Source organism: Ammospiza caudacuta, chromosome 2 (assembly GCF_027887145.1).
Source record: "Ammospiza caudacuta isolate bAmmCau1 chromosome 2, bAmmCau1.pri, whole genome shotgun sequence".
Lineage (NCBI taxonomy): Eukaryota > Metazoa > Chordata > Aves > Passeriformes > Passerellidae > Ammospiza > Ammospiza caudacuta.
The window spans coordinates 47,394,554-47,416,089 of NC_080594.1; the positions used below are offsets into that span (position 1 = coordinate 47,394,554).

Consider the following 21,536-nt stretch of genomic DNA (forward strand, 5'->3'; position numbering starts at 1 on the left):
TTGCTCTCACACATTTACACAACACGTGGCAGCCAGGTTTCACTCAGGCCTAATTGCAGCTGAAGGGATCTTCACGTGGAGCTCATCACCTTGTAAAACTACTCATCAAACACCACCCTTGGCCCCTATGTGGAGTATTGGCACCTCAAGGCAAGTTGCAGGCATATGGCTCTCTAAGGGTTTAATATATCTACTGTAAAGGTTCTACCATGGATGGAAAACTAGTTTGTGTGCTGGAGCCTCGTCAGCTGGCAGGACAAGAGAAGGCAGCACATCCTGCCTGAGCCCAGCAGCTGATGTGACTGCTGGCTACAGCTGTGAGATGGACCAAGGCTGCCTGCCCTGCTCAATCCATGGCTTTGTGGGCCATCAGCACCCTGATGATGTTAGCAACCATATTGAGATGCTGGATTTTTTTTTTAACAGTCTACTGCATTCACAGCATGTGAAAAACAAATATAATACCAATACATTTTTTTCATGTAAATGCAGAATTTTTTTCAAACAAATAATTTTAAATGTGAAAATCCTGTAAATTATCAATATTTATAGAATATATTTTTGCCAAAGAAAATCTTGGAAGAGTGAAAGTGTCAAAATTGGGCTCTGCTAAACTGAATGGAGCTGAATGCTATTCAAAAGGTATTTCTCCCTATGTTTTCATGCAGTTGACTGTTAGAATACTGCTATTCAGTGTAAATTTTAGTTTACAAATCCTCAACAGGCTGCAGTCTTCCACAATTAATTTACAATCAAAAGCAGTTTTTACTTGCTTACATTAAATCAAGCCACCTGATTTCCTGTCATACACAGCATAGGAAATGGAAAAAAATTGTATCTGCAAGGTGAGCACTTAATCCAACTACTGTTGAATGGTTAGAAAATAGTTACAAATAAAAATGTTCTAAATCATCCACATCTAGTCAAGAAAAACTGTATGACCATTTACTTCCTTTGTACACATTTCTTTTATTATTCTTTACATTATGTAGCTAGTATCCCAAATTTTTGGATTAATTTATTTTGCAGAAATGTGCAACAACAGAAATTCCACACAGATACTCAGCTTGTTTTATTGTCTTACTCTACAGAATCCTGTACACACAGAGAATAGAGACATTTACAGAAAAACATAATCTCTCCTTAGAATACCATTTTTTACAAGACTGCAATTATACAGTAGTCATCTCCTTCCAGCATTGCCTATGTCAGTATATTCTTTTATCCTTGTGAAACAGGCATGTGGTAGAGATCAGTTCTGTCTATAAATATACAGTTTATGTTAGTCTTTCTATGTACAACAAAAGACAAATTACCCCAGCAAAAACTAATGATACTTACATATCAGTACAGATTTGAACTACAGACCCACTTCTTTAACGAAGCTTACAGTATGAAAAAATAAGGATACCTCTTACCTACTGTAATATTTTCATCTTTTAGTTTTTTGTGGAGTAGTCAGTGATACAAGCATTGCTTGTTTTGTGTAAAATGGATTATTCCAAAATACCGATATACTGTCCTTCAATTTAGAAAAATATAATTATGTCCTACAGAAATTTTATTGGATTAAAAAGCATATAAAAATATGGACCATCATTTCAGACCATATATGAAATTAGAAATAAAGTAGAAGAAAATGTCTAATTATTTTAAAATATATCTTTTGGCTCAGTGAGCCACTTCTGATTTTTCATAAAAAGAGAACAAGGCTTAGTTAGAAATTTTATGGCCAGGGCCAAGTTTTGGCTACTGAGTAATAATATTACATTATTGTTGTGAGGAAGGGCCAATGGAATATGTTTACACCCATTCAGTTAAGAGGATAAAGAGACTGTGGTCACAGCAGGAAGAGTTGAAAAATACCAAAAGGGGACAGTAATTTGACAAAGGGCAAAGAGCCCTTTCTTACTGGTTTTATTTACTTTGCCTGTAAAAAGCCACCAGTCAGTACGGTGCAGTGGTGCCCCAGCCAAGTGCCCTCTCAGGCTGCCCCAGGTGCTGCTGCTCTGGAGGAGCCCAGGGGCTGCAGGTGCCTCACCCTGAGACCTGCCAAGCAGAGCCAGCTACAGAACTCTAGGACCCCACAAACTGTTTTGGTTATTTTCTCTCTACCAGGACAACTAAAGATTGAACCTATGAGGTTAATACAGGAAACCAACAAGCTAAAACTTTTTATATTTTGAATTGTTAAAAGTGTATGTATTTTAATCCAAATTAACCTGTTTCTAAGACCAGAAATCTGGCCAGTCATGTCAACTGTAACCAAAGCAGTGCTGGTTATAAATCTTCCATGTCTGGAAAGCAGATTTCCATGCTCAGCTTTCTTTCTTTTGGCCAGTTTCTCAGGGCTGTGCCCTGTGTTGAGCTTTTTCTCCTACACTAGAAGTACCTCTGCAACTCACATTGCTCACTGCTCTTGCAATGCTGGAAAGTCCTGGTGTGGAATCTGCTTTAACAGCACAGCAGAAAAAATGCCACCAGGGACAGTGTTGCTATGCTTCCCAGGAATGCAGAAAAAGAACATTCATGCAGAATGCGCTGTAAAGATTTAAGAGGTTTCATTTTGTGAGGATATTTGTTCAGTGGGAAGGATTAGCATTGTCATGCTTGATAATGAGGAAGATCAGAGAAACGACAAATTATCAGCAAAATAACTGCTTGGGTTTCTATTAAGTTCTATTTATCCATTCCAGCACTGTGTAGCTGGCAGGAACCTAAGTACTGCTTGCTGACTCAGAGGAAAGCCATCCCTGGACTTACACTGCCCAAAGCTCCACAGCTGTTTACCTTCTATTATTTGGGGAAGGGATTTTTTAACATTGTTTTTTCCCTGCTGAGAGAAACACGAAAGGTGAAGCCACGCATTTAATACAAAAGTCAAATGCTCAGCTAATATACCATACTAACTCCCTTGAAACTAAGGAAGCTGTACCACTTTATAGCAGCACAAGAATGGGCTCAGCATATTTGACATGTTTTTGCCAGCCCAGAAACTACCACACTATTGTGCCCTTTTAGTACCACAGTCCCTTCATAGCTCTGATTCTTTATCTATCTCATCTAAGTAATATTCATCATCAGTGGTGGTATCACTGTCTGAGTCCGAGTAAGCGGCTGGGTCTTCCCCGTAGGTATCAGTGAGCTCTCGGGGGGACGAGGCAGCTGATGACATTTTGCTCCCAGCAGAACTCGAGCTCAGAAGCTCAGCCCTGCTTATAGAAGAGCTCTCTGTATCTCTGAAAGCACCAGGGTTATTCAGAAGACATGGTCTCCATAATCGCCCTTCTGTGAGTGACCTCTTGATATTTTCCAGGAAAGCCAGTTGTTGCTCTTTGCCAAATATACCAAATTCCACAGATGGATACATTAAATTTCTGGTGCTGTTACATTTCTCATCATCTGATGCCCAGTTTTCATTCTCATCACAAGACAACAGCTCTGAGTAAGATTTAAATCTCTTGCCATGTATGCCATCTTTGGGTAGAATATTGCTTCCTGAGGCAGAGATCTCAAGGGAATCTCGAGCACAAATGCCCTCGGAGAGGTGACGCTCTCGCTGACTTTTTGCACGGCTCTTGCACAACTGATAGCTATTGAGGTTAGCGTTTTCTAAGCCAGCAGGCTGAGAGGTATTTTGATGCTGACCAAGCACTGTCTGGGAAGTCAGGTTTTGCTCTGGACATGTGTTTGCCTGCAAGCAGCTATTTACATAGGTGTTGGAGTTTTTGTCAGTTAATAGTGGCAAGGGAGGAGCAGAGGTATGACTGCTAGCTCCTCCTTTCTCTTCATCCAGTGGGTATGACGTAGTAGCACTGGGGGAGATGGGTTGGCTTTTGCTTTCTAACCTGAGATCAAGCACTTGGGAATTCTCATTTCTTGTGCTTACCGATTTATCTGGAAATAGGGTTGTGAGTCTTGGCCTATTTTCCACTTTCACTGCAGTTTTTTGAGGACTGATGGCTTCCTTCTGGGTATATGGACTTGTAAAAGGCCTCCTTTTGCTGTTAGCAAGCAAAGAGGGATCATTCTGATTTTCAGTCTTCTTATTATCAGCTGTTCTTGGTCTTGGAGTATTCTTGTCAGAGTTCAGACTGTGATTCTGATTTTCATTGTCCAATTCCAGGAATGGCTGGTGGGAATCCATTGAAATCAATGAGTCAAGGGACATGTTGACCTCTAAAGAAGTAGCACTTCCATCATTCTGTGAAAAAATGTTACTTATGTGTGGTTTGGGGGGTAGATTTTTACTTGAAAATTTACGACTTGTTTTGTAAACAGCTGCCAATTTATTTTTAATTGAAGGTCTGTTTTTCCTTTTCTCTATATCTTTGACTTTGTCTCTTGTGCAGTCAGAGAGAAGCTTGTTCTCCTCTTCTGCACTCTGTGTTGTGTTCTGATTTTGTGTAACCCTGGGGACTTTATCTTTAATGTTCAGGTTGCCCTCAATATGCCTCTCTGATTCCTGAAAACCACTGTAAACTTTACCCATATGAGAACTCTGTGAGTTTTGCTCTTTTTTAATTTTTGAATTCTTTACTTCATCTGTGCTAGCCACTTTGTCTAGCTGAAGAAATGGATCAGCATTGGAAGCTGTGCTTACCTCAGATGCTTTGCTTGGAGACTCTGGAAGCACTTTGCTGCAAAAGTTTGAACCGCTCTCTTTTTTTCTTGAACTGTCAGCCCTTAATTGCAGTCCACTAAATTTATTATTACACAGAGGGGTGGTTTGGTGTAGGACATCTACTCTCTGTTTAACTTGGGCACTATCCCTGTACATACCTTCCACAGGAGTAAGTGGCACATCAGCATGCTCTGTGCTACCACTCCTTCCAAGGGAACTCTTCTCTTTGGAGCAGATGAATAAACTGTTCAGATTTTTCTTGTTCACTTTTGGGGGCTGAGAGCAAGTTTCAGAGCTTCCCTTCTGTACAATATTTTTATTTGTCGAATTAGAATATAAAGGCTTCTCTAAATGTCTGGCTGGCTTGGGAGGGGTTGATAAAGTGGACATTAGTGGTGTGGCTCTTTGTAAAATTTCCTTCTTTTCTTTTACATGTATTTCTGCCTTTTGGCTGCTTGAAGCATCAGAAATGGCCTTACCTGACTTAGTCACTATCGCAGTGGATTGTGGGCCACCAAAAGAAATTTCTTTTGTCACCACATGAGAAAGTACATTTTCTGCTAATGGTAGACATGCTGAATTATCTTTCCTGTTAGGTACCACACTCACTGACTTCTCAGAGCTAGGGGATAAATGAGAATTCTCTTCTTCACTATCAACAGCAGTTCTTAAATTCTGAGGTGTGACCAGAACTGAAGATACTTGGTCAGAATAATATGAAGACACCTCTTTTTCTGAAGTAGTAGGGAAAAAAACATTTGCTAAACTCACATGACCTTCATTTTTCTTGTTTTGTATTCTTGGTGACTGAGCAGTCTCTTTGGGACAAGGTAAATCTGCATCCTCTGAATTATCTCTAAAGAGGCTACAAAATGTTTTTGAATGCCTCCGTGGTAGTGTGTAATAAATTGAAACTAGTTCATGATACTTGACATGATCTTCATCAACACAAACTGTAAATGTGCTTGTGGTTTTATATTTCTGCAAAAAATTTCCCCCTTCCTTATAATCTGAAAACACAGAGGATTCTCTTCTACTTAGATGTTTACATCTGTCTGTCAGATCAACTGATGTACTACTACTGACTGAATCATTACTATTTTTGCCTAAAGGACTGTGGTAATCTTTTTTAGTTGTGGCAGCATTTAATGATGCTGATGTTAGAAAGGAACATTTTGGATCTAAACAAGACACATCCCTTTGATTAGAATAACAGGTGTCAGCTCTATGCAGAGTTTCAGACCTTAAACAATCATATGCTCTGCTTTCTCTAGGTAAAGAGATAGGTGTCTCTGACATAATACTACCAGCAATGCTGGCTGATTTTCTAGGTAAAGTGTAATAAATAACAAGGGGGTCAGAAGATTTGGAGCTGTTTCTGCCAGGAGAGCCAGTAATGCTACAGCTACTGCTATGTCTTGGCGAGCTGTCTTGCTTGTGAAATCTTCTAATACAAGGTGAAGTACTCCTCATTTTTTCAGTTCTTTTTTCAAGGCAAAAATAACTTAAACTATTTTGAGAGGTATTGGGCTCTCCATCAAAGCCACGCATATAAATATTTCCAGAATTTCCATTTCGTGGGGAACTAGTAGTGAATTGTCCATTATAGTCCTTAGTAACTAAAGTGCTTGCATTTTGCAGTGTTTTCTGTGAAATCTCTTTGCTAACACTTGTCCTACTCACTTCAGCTGTTGTCCCCTCTTCTGCTTGAGATTCAGTAACAGTGCTATTTACCGAAGAGCTAGATAGTGTTCCTAAGCATTTAGCATTGTCTTTATGAGAAAGTGCTTGGGGAGAATTTTGTGAGAAACTAGATGAGAGCTCAGGAGGACAGGACAACATGCCTTGACAGTTTGCTAATTTTTCAGTGGATAGAGCAGCAGTAACATTCAGTAATGAGGAGTGCCTCTTTGGAGTAGCTTTGTTAAGGGCTTCTGCACTCCAACTGTCCTGTTTGCTGCTCTCTCTTTGAGCTGCATAATGCAGATTATGTTCCCATTCTTTCTGACGTGGAAGAAAAGGTTCCTTCCTGCTCCCATCACCTGGCAAAATACAGGGAGGCTGACTGAACGCACTATTGGGTGGACAATCATTTTCCTTCATTTCTATACTTCTTTTATCACCATTTGATGTATAATTTTTTGCAGGATCTCCTCTGGCAGTGGCTTGGGCTTGTCTCTTTGATGTCATTGTGCTATAAAGAGATACATCTCTTTGCCACATGGCAGAAGCTGGGCTGTTAGGGGAAAAACTCCGTGCGTTGATGTAGCTTGTATCTGCTTGTTGAGGAACTGACGGTAACAGCGTGTCTTCATCTGCCTGTTTCACACCTTCAGCCTTTTCCAGGTGTGTAAAGTCTGCCTTTGTACTCCTTTGGGTAACAACAACTGAATTCCTGTTCAGTCTTGTAGGTTCTGGTTGGTTCTTTGAATTGGGAAAGCCTGACTCATCAGTTCTGATACCAGATGAAGAAACAGAAGATGTACAACTTAGCCAAGGCTGACAGCCCTCAGTGAGTTCTGAAAAATTTCTGTTTGCACTTCTTGTCATCCTTTTGATACTTGTATTTTCTGGAGAGTACATGTGAAAATCATTCTGCAGGCGCTGTGAACCAAACTTGGCATTCTTTGCATGTGCCCACTGCTGGTCATTTAAATTAGCCATAAATGCTTCAAAGCTGGTGTCAGGGGAAATAAACACCTCATCACTGTAACACTGAGGAATATCAGTCCAAGAAGGATAGCTGTCTTTTCTTCCATAAGAATTTTTTTGGTTTGCATACAGCTTCCCATGAGAAGAGGTGTCTCTATAGAAGGATCTAGAGAGATTATTTTCTGATTTGTATACAGGATAGTTTTCCCAGTTATCAAAGGGCAATGGAGAAGTAGCTTTGTCAGGGCAACTAACTCTGCTAAAGCAATTGCTGCTTGAAATAGATCTTCTGTAGTGCTGTTTTGAGTGGTAACTTGGGTATTTCTTAGTTTCTTGTAAAGAGCTGGGATATCTACCATGGTCTGTAGCATGAAATTCCATCAGTGATTGAGTTCTAAACATTGTTTCTGGAGCTTGTTCTGAAGAGTCTGGTGTGTTGTTCCATACAATGGAAGACAGAGGAATTCTCTTTGGGTTCTGTCGACCAAACCTTGGTACAAAACCATTCTTGCTCTCCCTTGCCAATGGATGCTGCAGACTAGATGCTGAGAGCTGATCAGAAGATACTGATGATGGAGACCTTCGAAGGGAACACACAGAGTAACTCCTGCCAGCTGCATCCCTGTTCATACAAGCCTTGTGCCTAAATCCGCTGTTGTGCGTTACGGAGGGGGGATATAAGCTGCCCTCGGAAGACCGCCCGAAGGACACCGCGGACAGCCTCCTGCGCTGCAGACGGGGGTTCCCCTCCACTGCATCACCATAACTGCAATCCTCCTGAAAGGCTGCTTGGTGCCAGTTTATATATGCACTCTGTAACTTCCTTGGTCTGATGAAAATCTTGTGTTCATCTTTGGCCCGCAGCGTTCTCATTCCATCCGGGAAAAATGTTCTAGGCATGTCACTCCAGTCATTTCTCTGTTGCCCCCTGCCAACAGTCTGCCTCTTTGAAGTAGGGAATGCACTACTACTTTGGACATTGGATGCACTGCTTGTAGAAATGATCCTGTCCAAAGGGTCTTGGGCTTGTTCCTGGGCCAGCTGGTCATCCAGATCACTTAGAACTGCACAGGAAAAAAAAAAAAAAGATACTTGGTTTTGTTTTCTTTAATAATCTTCTGACTGCTTATGTTAAAAAGTTTCATGTACTACATTATTAATCAGAACTGGCTTTAAAAGGAGTCATCTTCTCAGCATTCAAAACCCTTCCCAAACCGCAAATTCTTCCTCCCTAGGACTTTTCAGCAGTCACCCATTATGACTAGAAGAAAAAAAATGTTCTCCTCCATGACTGCTCTTTATGTAAATGTTAGTCTTAAATGCTATTTAAAGGAAGAACAAAACAATTTGAAGTCTGAGTTCTCACTCACTGTATTTGTGTGTGTGTGTGTGTGTGTGTGTGTGTGTGTGTGTGTGTGTAAACTTTCCAAATACAGTCTGTAAGCAAAAAAATCCTTGAAAAGAATTCACTAGGCACACACAGACCTTTCTGTTCACAAAGCACAATTATGACATAACTATAAGAGAACAGAATCCTGCAAACCATCAAACAAGCATATTCAGCAGTCTGGCATGTCCACTGTTTATTCCATTCATTAAATAAGTTCTCTTCTGAATTGTATGAGCACTGAAAATGGCATTTTCTGCATAAGAAAGGGTAATTAAATAGTTAGGAAGCTGTGATTCAATCTAGCAACAAATATGTATTTATATAAACATATATAGGCAAACTCATGAAATGGAATTAAACACTATGTAGCTCAATTAACCAAGATATTCAGTCAGAAGACTGATAGCAATATATTGAAACTATTTTTATTGTCAAAAGCATTTTTCCTTTGCTAATTGTATTCTGCTATTTCCAAAATATTACACATAACATACAATGGATATGATTGTTTTGTTACAGAAGTTCCTAATCCACTTAAATACATAAGACTGAGTGATCAGTCACTACAGAACTGTGTTAACACTACAAAAGCATTAAGAAAGCATTGATAAATATGTATAGTTGGTATAAAATGTGATCCAAAGGTACTAAAATTCTCCATTTTTCAAAAGTTTCTCTTCAGCACACAAAATAAAAGACTTCTGAGAAATCCAGCTTAGAACGAGAAACAAGATGAGTTGTTTCTGAGTCTTCCATTGGGAGGACATGAGCCAAGCTGAAAAAGAACCTGCAACTCTTGACTGGGGGTATAAAAAGGCTTCCACAAAACTAACTGAATGTCATAATGCCTCTTGATTCTGTGGTTTCTGGCTTTACAGTTTATAAAACCAGGCCCAATGATTCATCATGATCCAAATTATTCATGCAGGAAACGGATAGAATTCTCACATAACCATATGTCTTCATCTAAAGGGTGCAGTGTGGGCTCCAGGCAGAAGCAGCAGAGAACTGTGCACAGTTACATGGGATTCTTCTGAACTGTATCAGTATGAGAGGAAATGCACTCTAAGAGTGATTGATCACTGACATCTCCTGAAATCAGTGTTGGAGTAGACATTCTGCTATCAGACAAAGACAACACAAAGTAGCCACTCTGCTAGAAATGAGCCATTTTTTTACAGCTGTGCTTTTGCAGAAAATTCTCCCAAACCATAGTAACTTCTAGTAACAACACCATCAAACAATACCAAAATAAGGACACACTTACCACTGAAAATCTCCTTCTCTAGCTGTTCATTCCATTCCAGTGTACTTTTCTCCACTGTTTCATTTTGGTTTGTATCAAAAGATTGACCACTTGTTTCAGTTGACATTGGGGAATCACACATTTCAGCCTGTTAAAAATTGTAAAGTAACCTGGTTTCAGTTCTACATGTAGGTTCAAATCACATTTCACATATCACATCACAACCCGTGTCACAAATTCCAGAGGTGAGCAAGCTCTGTCAGTCCATTAAATAATGTATTATTAAAATACACAACTGAGGGTTGTAAAATTGCATGCAGTTTATAGAGGTCTATACATATAATAAGGAGAATTACTCATCTTGTCCTCATCCTGTATGTTTTGGATAAGGGCATAGTTTACTTAATTTATCCTAATGCATCCTTATTGCATTGTATCTCTCAATTTAGTTTTCCACAATCATCTCTTCCTTGACCAGTGTATTTTAAAATTCACCCACTGACCTCCCAACAGAGATTTAATAATTTAACACTACAGTCCATTTTCTTATAGAAAGACAGCACTTAGTGATAAAAGTGGGGAAAATGTCATCCTATTCTCCATCTGTTTTTTGATTACATGTTAAACTGAGAGGTTCTATCCCACCCATATTTCACTAAGCTCACAGTTTCAGATGGTGGAAGTGCAGACAATTGTTTAACTGCTGAATAATTTTAGCTGAAACTCTTCCTTCTTTTTTCAAAAAAAACCCCACCCTACTACTTTTTGTTTGCCATATTTATACTATTTTACTCATCTAGCTATAATATAGCTTTATATAATATGTTTCTATAACAGACAAGATTCCCTGATAAGATCTTTGCTCAGTCATATATTAATATAGATTATCTCTTTGTTTTTGAGATATGAGAGAAGGGAGGTGGCCAGTTTACATCCTCTGTGCCTTTGATTATACACTGTATACCTTCTTAGTCCCCTCTGTGGTTATGCCACCCAATTGAAGATGAGGAAAAACATGTTAGTAATACAGGGTCGTGAAATAATTAAGATAGAAAATATAATCCTTGGAAGCAAATCTGATATTTCAACAGCATGCACTTAAATTACATCAGAAATATATCTGTTTTATCCTTAAAATGAGCTTGTGCTTATAAAATGGAACATCCATCCATTAAAAAAAAAAAGTTCCTACTTCAAAATTTACATTTACATGGTAACTCTGTGCATGGAAATGTTGCACAAAAGGTTCTAGATTACTGCCTGTCAAAGGCCAGCTACTCTTTTTCATCCTTGTACAAATGAAATGAAACAAAGTAAATATACTAGATTATGATTTAGTGTGAGTTTTGATCTATTTACAGGTTGGTTACAGTTGCCAAGATATGTGAAGGTCCTGACCTAGGAAAATATCCATGCAATTATTCTGTCATTATGAGAGAACTGAAATCCTGCAGAGCTAGATGTAGGGCCTAGCTAGGAAAGCTTTGGATTTTAACAGAAAAGCTCAGTCTACTACAACAAGTTCACAACAAAGACATTTTACTCATCATTTAAAACAAGAACTGCAAGAATACTATTTAAACACGTTAAAGCAACAGCCTAGAGCAAGGGGACTAGTTTTTGAAAACTCTGTATTGAAACATTGCAGACAAGAAATTGATAAGCTACTTACCGTTGCCATTTCTTCCACTTTTGAGGGTGGGCTAGCAGAATTGTCATATCTGTAGGCAGAGGGATTTAAATGTTGGTTTTGAAAAGGAACTTGCTGTAATTTCATCAAGTAGGAAATATCCAGCAGCTTCTCATTTTAACAACTATTGAGAAGCATCTGAAAAAAAACTTGCTCTATGAAGAATTCATCCTTACCTCCCCCCTGCCAATATCCTGCAAAAATAAAGTTCTTGGAAAATGTACCATTCAGTTTGGCCTTGTCAGCTTGCAAACTTCATAACTGCACAGCTAAAAATGAACTCAACCTACTGACATCTCAGTGTCTGCAACAGAATTGTTTTAATCCAGCATTATGGTAAGATGGTATTTGTTCTTTTTCCAAACAACTATAATTTAGTAGGTACTAGTCATACTTAAGTTATATACTTGTTAAGTTCTGACTGGTTTGCATCTGCAATTCCATTCTTTTTCTCTTCTGTTTCACCCTACTCAGATGCAGAGCTGTGCTCTGTCCCTGCAACGGAGGAGAGACAGAAAGCAGATTGGTTTTGGAGTGAACTTTAGAACTTGCTGCTATTCACCCAAAACAGCCTTTATTTACCAATTTTTAAGACGTGGCAGAAGGCTCATCTGCTTTCCTAAGCTATTTAAGGCTGCAAGGGCTTGGCAGAGAACTGGCTCCAGGGTCCGTGAGTAATGCAGTGGTTGGAACAAGCCGAGAAGCCCCGAACACAAAAAGTACTCTGTCTGATGGGGTGACTTGCAGACAAATACAAAATAAATGAAAGAAAAAAGAACAGGACTAGACGTCACTGAGTCTATTCAGGTCTGCAGATCCTTGTTTTACAACTAAGCAAACCCAGTCCCTTCAAATGCCCCGAAGGAAATGTTGTTCAGCCTGTGCTGATTGCCAATTCTTCCTCGTCTCAGAAACTGTTTTTTTCCCAGGAAGTTAATTCTTGGGAGAAAATGAAGTAGGGAAAGATGGTTCTGCTCAGTCCTGTTTGTCTCAAAGTCTTTTTGAATGACCTTGTTCTTAGGCTCTTAAAGCCTCCTTGTGCTCAGGTAGACTACTTTATTGTGCTTCAACAGCAAGTATAAACCGGCTTGTTGGCAAGTTCTTTGTGGCCCAGCCTTTCCTCCTGAAGTGCTTTGTCATTTGTTTGCAATGTGCTTGCAGGCAGGGAAGAACAGTTGAAAGGTGCAATTTGTTTTTGCTTCTGTAATTGTGAACTGTAAAACCAGGATTCCTCTCTGACATGGGGTCCAACTGAAACCAAACAAGCCTGTTGACTTCAGCGGGCTTAGGATTTGGCCAGACAGTCTGAATCTAAAATTCCTTATTTTTCCTTGTAGCTCTGAATAAAAATAGCCATTAAAACGGCGGTTACCTCCCTCTTTGAATGAAGTTTACAGAACCAGAACCCAGAACTGTATGTATCTTTTCCTTTAAACTTAAATAAAGTTGTGTTTTAATGCTTCTAAAACAAATTAAGAACAAAACTTAGGTTTCAGAGCTTTTACAATGATTTCCTGTAAATTAAATTCAGTAAAATCCTGTGGCTTAGCAAGTTACCTTAGTTATACTTATATGCATAACAAAAATGCAAAAGCTTTGTTAAAGCTTTCTTCTTCAGCTTTACTGTGCAAAGCCACTCTTTGGCAAAGCCCAAGAGCACAAAGCTCTCCCCACCTGATGTTGTATTAATTGCTCCTTGCCATGAACCTACGTGAAGTAGACATGTTAGTTAGAAATGTCAGTTAGAAATGTCTTCTGATAGTCTAGGCAAAATTTAAATTTTCATTTGCACCTGTGGCACTATTCTAAATTCATCTGTGTCTTTATTGTCACTGTTCTCTCAGAAATAACTGGTCATTGCATCCTGCGTTATTTTTCTCCCTGCTAACTTACACTGACGAGGTTTTTTTAATATTTTCCCTATGCCAATCTCTCAATTTTCCAAACTGCCTTATTAGTTTCTATGAACTGTTTTAAATTTTCCAGCATTTAAAAATTAAAATTTTTCTTACTTTCAGAGAAATATTGCCTAATTTTAGGAAACAGTAATTCAGTTTCTTTTTGGTTAATGACATGGAGCAATGTTTACATTATTTTGCACACAATGCATATGTACATATACTTTTAAATATTGTCTGTTATTCATAAACAGGAAAGAAGCTAAATTGATGTTGAAGTTCAGAAATATTTGCCATGTGGAAAATTATCCTCAATATGGAAAATGAAAAATTATATGTTCTACTTTTCCACTTCCATATATATGTATCTTTTTAATGACAATCAAATGTAAGATGAAAAGTAAAAGATGACTATCACAACTGGTAACAATAATAAAAATCCATGAATTAAAATCTGCTGTGAATTAGTATTTCCACAGAGGCAAGGCACCTGTCTTCCCCAGGCTACCACCAAGCTGTCCAATGTCAGTATAATCCATTTTCTTCAAGACTATTCTTATCAGTACTAAGTAAGAAGCCAACTAAAACCCAAACACATAAATCATATATGCTGAAAACACAATTAAACAGCATTTTTATCCAGGATGAATCACACTTACACATATAGAAGAGAGTAAGAATGAATTCAAGAACTGACACCTTTGAACCGAAAGGGATCAAACTGCCTTCAGACTACAGTTACAAACCTTTTATTAGCATCTTCTGTATGTCCATGTGAGCGCACTCCTTCCTGCAGCATCCATAGTTTACTCTCAGAGCAGAACACCACGACAGCTGCCGAAACTCCCTCTCCAGAACTGAAAGGACCCTCTAACCAGCCATTAATGTTCAGCCATTGAAAAGCTTCCGCCAGTTAGGCTTACTTACAGGATTTACGGTGCTGCCTCCTACAGTGTTTCACTAGCTCTCCAAAATAACTCTACCTGGTGAGAGGCAGATTATTTCAGTGCTTTGCCTATGCATAAAACAAACCACATGCCACGGCAACACCTAGAAGAGGGTGGGGGAAGTTTTCAACAGAGAGGCGTGACTAGAAAATGTAGCAATCAGCTCAGTTACACGTCAGGATTGACTTGTTTATTTTTCAAGTTATGCACGGTCAGAAATCAAAGGCATCTGAGCCTGAGATACGATAGATTTTCCATGGAAAAAACAGATAAACACACACAAGAAAAGCTGATCTTATGAGTAGGCACAGTTTGGTTTTATTGCCTTCTTCAATTAAGAAATCATTTCAGTGCTTAGATTCTACAGCAAAGCCTCGACCTTTGTGTGTGCATTGGCTACCTCACTGTGCACCAGGATAAAGCACCCTTGAAATCTGATTCTCAGTTACACAAGTGTCCCTTTATTCTTCGGGGAAGACTGTGGCCCAGTATTTCTGTGTTCCAGAATAAGGGGCATTATCAGGTCACAAGAAAGAGGAAGGAGAAATTGACAGGTATGGAGCAGTGTTAACACTGCATATTCTTTTTTCATGTTGTGTTGTTATGTAAGAGAATTGTTACCAGTGAAAATCCACAAGGCTAACCTCAAAGCCTCTACTTAAACCTCTCCTTAAATCTCCTGCTTTCATACAAACACTCCACAATAGCAAGCTGCTATGTTACAAAACCTACGTATCAGACTAATCATAATTTCTTTAGAGGCTTGCATTCCCTGTCATTGTTTATTACAGCTGTTTTATTACATCATGTCAGCAGGGAGCCCCAGGCACAGACCAGAATACCAATCTGAGACGCACCGAGCAAAATCAGCTTTTTGTACAAAGATCTTGCATCTTTGTACTTGGATTTCACAGCACTGCACAATGCTCTACCTGTGATTGCCAGTCCCAAGCATTACCCTATGATGCACACAAGAATAGCAAGATTTCATGCACGTGCTGCTGACGTACAGCCACACAGGACAAAAGTTAAGAGAGATCAGGCAGCCTAACCAGCCTGACTGTAGCTTCCCCCACCCCTTTTCCTCTGAACAGCAGCTTCAACCCTGGCAATGGCAAAGGAGAAGGATGCTCTTCAAACAGTAGCTCCTGAGCTGCGTATGAGACCAACTTTGGTTCAGATTCAAAAACCAAAGTAAACCAAAGCAAACCCAAGTACTGAACCCAAAGCACTGACAAAGCACAGAAGGCAAAAGGGCCAAGAGCTGTCCGGTTTGCCTGGCTGGAGCTAAAGCTGCAGGGCTGCCTCTAAGCTGCCTCTGGGCTAGAAATGGTGGGAACTGATGCAGCAGAGCTGCCTGGGGCCGGCACTCTCTGCCATGACTTGGGAAAGCTGTGCTTTCCTATTGTATCACAGCCACAGGGCACCTGATCCCCATGCACCTTACGCTGTGTCCTCTTGAGAGGGAATGAAACAGGATGCAGCTGCTCCAAAGTCTACAGCCTTTCATTTACTTCAAATCTTTATGCAAAACCTGAGCAAAATAGGTTTGGCCAAGAGACTCTACCTACTACTTGTGACTTAGTCCCTTTCTTCTGACACAATACAGATAATCTTTCATTACAGGACCAAATAAATCACAATCTTCTCAATGAGGTAAAAAGCATGAGACTTAAAAAATAATTTAACAAAATTTTCTAAAACTTTAGAACTTTGTTCTATACCACAGAACAATTCATATACTTTTTAGAAGCTGGAAATAATGTATGTTCTCATTATAGCTCACCGTGGTTGCTTCTGAGTCTGGGTTTTCCTTGATCTTCTAAAGGAGGAAAGCCAAGCAAAAGGTGATCTGAACCCCAGAAAGGAAGCTGAGGTGTTCTTTTGGGCTTGAGGATTTGTGCGGGATGACATTTTTATTTCTTTATGATCTAAAAATGTGATAAAAAGCAGATTTGTTTTGAGCTCTTAATAAATGCAGTATTAAAATATACATAAATGTTTTATCTTCATAAAAAATTGCTTTTGCTTACCTTTTATGTCAGGTAAATCCAGTTTTGACATTTTTGGACAGACTATGTGACATACTGGTTTATAATGACTAACTAGAAGACAGAGAAAGATAAACAGGTCTAAAGTTTCAAAATGTATTATTTGTTTTGGGTGATGCATGTGAGCTACATGAGGCTGATTTTCACAAAGTAATCAGAACTCAATTACTTGAAAATCATACCTGTTTTAAAATACAGGCAAATCAAACATTTGAAAATTGAGGCCCCTCACAATCATTACTCGCTTTCTTTTTACGTTTGTAAGAAATATAAATGCAACAACCCAGAAAATACAATGACCTAAGTGACTGTAATGTAACTACATAACACCAACTCGGACTAATGTGCCCTCTGTATCACAGATTTCCTTACACTGGGATTCCTGTGGCCAGTAGAGTACCTTTTTTTTTCTGCTACAAACTGCATATCACATCTGTATTTTCAATGCACGATATTGTGAATTATTTCTTTGGAAAGGTTATGACTTGTTTTCTTCAAACAGAACATAAACTCAGTCTGCCTGTAAAAGCAGCAGGCATTTGGCGGGAAGATGAGGATGAGTATCACTTATAGAAAAGGGAAAGAAACAGAAGGATCAGCACCACACCACAGCAAACTGGATAATACAAGGAAACAAGATATAACTAGGAATAAGGCATTACTTTTTTTTTTTTTTTTTTCATTTAAAGCAACACATTTAAAGCCTGAAACAGCACAACGGCCTGAAAATGGCTTATACAATGAGTGTAGGAGAAAGCAAACCCAGAAATTAGGGAAAAGTGACATTTATAACAACAGCAAGGGGCAGCATTTTGGACATTGTCCAAATGAAGTGAATAATTCATGTAATGTGATTTAAATCTTGTGTGTAATACATGGCTTTCCCTTCAGTGACAATCTCTGTGTACTTCAAAATGCCTCATTCTTTACCCCTTTCAGAGCCTATTCTCTTGGTGGCATGGACTTGACAATGCAGGTGACATCAAGAGAGTCCTAATAGCACTGCCATAGCCAGGATGGTCTTAGGATGTAGACACAGCAAGGCTTGCAGGAAGAAGTAGGATCTTTTATTTAGCCAGCTTATACAGCTGGAAATATCAGACAAGCCTCTGAGGCACACAAGCCCTTCTTCAGATCTGAAATAGAAACAGGTGCTTTCAAAGTTAAATGCCAGAGAACAATTACACAGAGTTTAGTCAGACCATCTCTGAAAGATAAAAAATGTAGGTAGCTGAGGACTAGAGGGGATGTTGGGGATAAAAGGTCAGGAAACCCTGCAATCTATTCTGTGCAGGTCTGTAGTATGAGGAAAATGTTTAAGGTTTCACTTATCTTTCGAAATCCATGACTCTAGTTCCAGTTGCTATGAAGCACAAATAGGAGGAGCTCAATAAAAAACATGCAGAAGTGTGAATGGAATAAAAGCATATATTGTGCATGAGAACTATCTGAATAGAAGATGAAAGTGCAGAATACCATGCTTTTTCTAGAGACACTGTGTTTCTGCTGCATATTCATTTTGGATGGGCATCAGAATCTGTGAAATGAGATCTCAAGAAATTGCTTCCTGGTCAGGCCAACTTTTCAGGCTTTGACACTCACCCTGATAATAAGCACTAGCATGCTTTTAGCCCAGTGTTACCAGAAAAAGTTTTCCACTGGTATAGTCAAACCTTTCTCACCCAAATTCATCTACTTATTCCAAATGTCATTTAGGTGCTTTTAGTTTTTTAAGAAAACTAGGCAAAACAGGGTTTTTTTTGCTGGTTTTGGCTGGTATAGTTAATTTTCTTTCACGGCTGCTTGCATGGGCTGTGTTCTGGATTTGTGCTGGATGCAGTGTCAGTAACACAGGAATATTTTACACAGTTAAGGCCTTTCCTGCATCTCACCCCACCCTACAAGCCAGTAGCTCAGTGTGCACAAGGAGCTGGGAGGAGACACAGCTGGGACAGATGACCCCAGCTGACCCAAGGGACATTCCAGACCGTACAGCACCGTGCTCAGTGTGGAAAGCTGGGGGGAAAGAAGGAAGGGAGGATGTTCAGAGTGACAGTGTTTGTGTTCCCAAGCAACCATTGTGTGTGCTGCAGCCCAACTTTCCTGGGGACAGCTGAACACCTGCCTGCTCACAAGAAGTGGTGACTTAATTCTTTGGTTTGCTTCCTCATGTGCAAGGTTTATCCTTTATCTATGAAACTGTCTTTATCTCAGCTCATGAGTTCTCTCACTTTTAGTCTCTTGCCCATCCTGATGGGGGTCAAGTGAATGAGCCACTGGGTGGTGCTTAGTTGATGGTTGGGGTTAAACCACAAGAGTTCTTTAGGATACCCAGTGTAAGGCTCGAAGTGTTTGAGATAACAACAGACCTCAGTGGAATGTGCTAGACAGAATTTATCACTGTTCTTGCTTAGAATTCTTGTTTAGCTATTAATTGACAGGTTCCAGTGCTTGCCATGGGGATTGCTTGCCAGGCTGTAAGTTAGAGCCTATGCTCCTTGGTGCAATGGTTACACGCCATGGTTATGGTGCACCTCTGAAGGGATTGTGACCAGGAGTAAGTGCGTAGAAGGTACACACCTCCAAGAATCCGTGGAGAACTTCAAAGTGAGTGGCCATGGATAAGCCCATGACTCCCCCACGGAGACTGCAGCCACAGGTAAGGCCATGTTGGAGTAGGTGCATTTCTGAAGGCATTGTGGCACACGGAGGAGGCCATGCTGGAAAAGGTGCACCTCAGATGGACTGGGGCTGTGGAAAACTCCATGCTGCAGCAAGTATATCCCTGGAGAGACTGTGACTCCACTAGACTCTCACTCTACTGTGACTCTACTTGGAGCAGGAATACCCCTGAGACACTGCAGTATATGAGTTAGTCTTAGCTGGAGCAGAGGCAAGGTGAAGGCAGTGGGGTGGTTAATGGGGACACACTGAAGAGTGTGGGACCTGAGCCATGGAATAAGGAGTAAAGAATGTGCTGGGTTTGGCTGTGATAATTAATTATTTCCATAGTAACTAATATGGGGCTGTGTTCTGGATTTGTGCTGAGAACAGTTCTGGTAATTCAGGGATGTTTTCCTTACTGCTGAGCAGGGCTTACACAGCGCCAAGGCTTTTCTGCTTCTCACCCCACCCCATCAATGAGTGGATTGGGGATGTACAAGGAGGCAGAAGGGGATGCAGCTGGGGCCAGCATACCTGATGAATATCCCATACCATACAGCATCATACTCAGCATATAAAATCTAGGGGAAGACGAGGGAAGGGAGGACATTCACAGTGATGGCATTTGTCTCCTCAAGTCACTGTTACATGTGATGGAGCCCTGGAGATGCTGAACACGAGGAGTGGTGAATGAAAGCCTTGCTTTGCTTTGCTTGTGTGCGTGGCATTTGCTTTATCTATCAACTGTTGTTACCTCAATTCACTTTTACCCCTCCAATTCTCACCCCCTCCCATGGTGGGGGAGTGAGTGAGTGAGTGGCTGTGTTGTGCCTTGCTGCCAGCTGGGGTTAAACCACAACCTTTTTGTACAATGCAGACATCCCTGCTTTGATTGGGAAACTACCATTGTATTTACTATAATTATAGCAATTTCATTTTGATTAATAAAGACTTTTTTTACCGTGAGAACAATTAATCACTGGAACAGCCTCCTCAGGGCCATGGTGGAGTCCCCATCACTAGAGGTTTAGAGATGTGACTGCAAATGGTGCCAAATAATCTTATCCAGGTTCCCTCTCCTATGAAAAACTGGACCTGAAGATCTTCTGATGTCCTTCCAACCTGGGCCATACTATGATTCTAACTATGGCATAAAAATATCAGGGATTTTCTGTTGTGAATCCCAGCTCTGCTTTTAACAGAACCTGCTCAAAGAAACATACCCATTTTGAAAACACATCTTTAGTAAAACTATGATTTGAGAAGAAGCTCAGTGCAATTTCAGAAACAAGGATTAACTATTACACTCTGACATGCCATAAGACGTTGGTTTGGTGACCACTATTATATAGATGAGGAAATGGACAAATGTAACTCACTGGTGTTTTTGCTCTTCCTTAACTGATGCTCTAATGGTGGTTTTAACATTCTATTGACATCAATGTAATTCTGATATTTTCTTCTTTTTATTTCTTCAAACCATTCTCCAGTCACTCCCTGCAGCCCTTTTTCAGATTTCTTTCTCTTCAGAAGTTTGCTAAAAAAAAGGAAAAAAAAAGCCATTTTAGATATTACAGGGCCATCATTAGGAACTCTCCCTGTTTTTCATTAAAGTATTTACAGTATATCTCTACATATAATGACTTTTACAAAGGCAGTGGGACATTCACAGCAATCACATAAAAGTTTTAGTGACAGCAACATTCTACTGTTTAACAAATGACTCATATGCTTGCATTATTCTCATCCTTAAGGAAGTGCATCTTTTTTCCTTGCAAGAATAAGGCAATCCATATGCATTCTAAAACTAATTGAATGTAAGATTAAGTTGATCCAATAATCAAATTAGAATAAATAACACTCAAAATAAAGCAAATTTTGAAATATTTATTCACTCATTTAAATAGAAGAAATAACAAAATTATTTTTATTTTCTAGGGGTAGATCACTGATGCCCTGACAATGAGGTGCCCACTACACATTTTCCATGCAAAGGAGAACAGTAAATTGAGAATTCAGCTAATAGATATTCATGAAACATGTTCAACAAGTTTATCACATTTTCCTCTTTCCTTGATGCATAGTGATTCTGCTTGTGTTCAATATGGATGGAGGCAGCCAATAATGAATATGAATGTTCTGCCACACTGAGGCGCAGCCTGAGCAAGCTACACACATGTGGCTGCAACTGAAGAAGATATTTAGTAGCAAGTTCAGATTTTAAACCAAGAGGTCATAGGAATGAATTGTTTAACTGGACAGAAAAGAAAAAGGTACAATTGCAGAGGAGTGGGAATAGTGCAAGGGACATGCAAAGTTATTTGTTTTTAAATTACATTTACACTAGTGTCGAAAGTATAGATGCAAATACAGC

The 21,536-nt window shown here is 39.6% G+C and overlaps 1 protein-coding gene across 3 annotated transcripts in view; it reads right to left on the reverse strand.

Annotated features, from left to right (window-relative positions):
- Positions 1 to 974: 974 nt before the first annotated feature.
- The window catches only part of EXPH5 (exophilin 5), a 36,964-nt gene continuing 16,402 nt past the window's right edge, over positions 975 to 21,536 (reverse strand). The window contains exons 2-7 of one of the 3 annotated variants that reach the window (XM_058800336.1): positions 20,542 to 20,699; positions 16,481 to 16,552; positions 16,234 to 16,378; positions 11,585 to 11,633; positions 9,934 to 10,060; positions 975 to 8,340 (exon numbers count right to left, since the gene is read on the reverse strand). In XM_058800336.1, coding sequence (XP_058656319.1) covers positions 3,035 to 8,340; positions 9,934 to 10,060; positions 11,585 to 11,633; positions 16,234 to 16,378; positions 16,481 to 16,552; positions 20,542 to 20,699 — 5,857 coding nt within the window. In that variant the 3' untranslated portion in view covers positions 975 to 3,034. Of the gene's footprint in view, positions 8,341 to 9,933; positions 10,061 to 11,584; positions 11,634 to 14,246; positions 14,462 to 16,233; positions 16,379 to 16,480; positions 16,553 to 20,541; positions 20,700 to 21,536 lie in introns of those variants that run through there. The other 2 variants (XM_058800338.1, XM_058800339.1) reach the window with 2 other exon arrangements.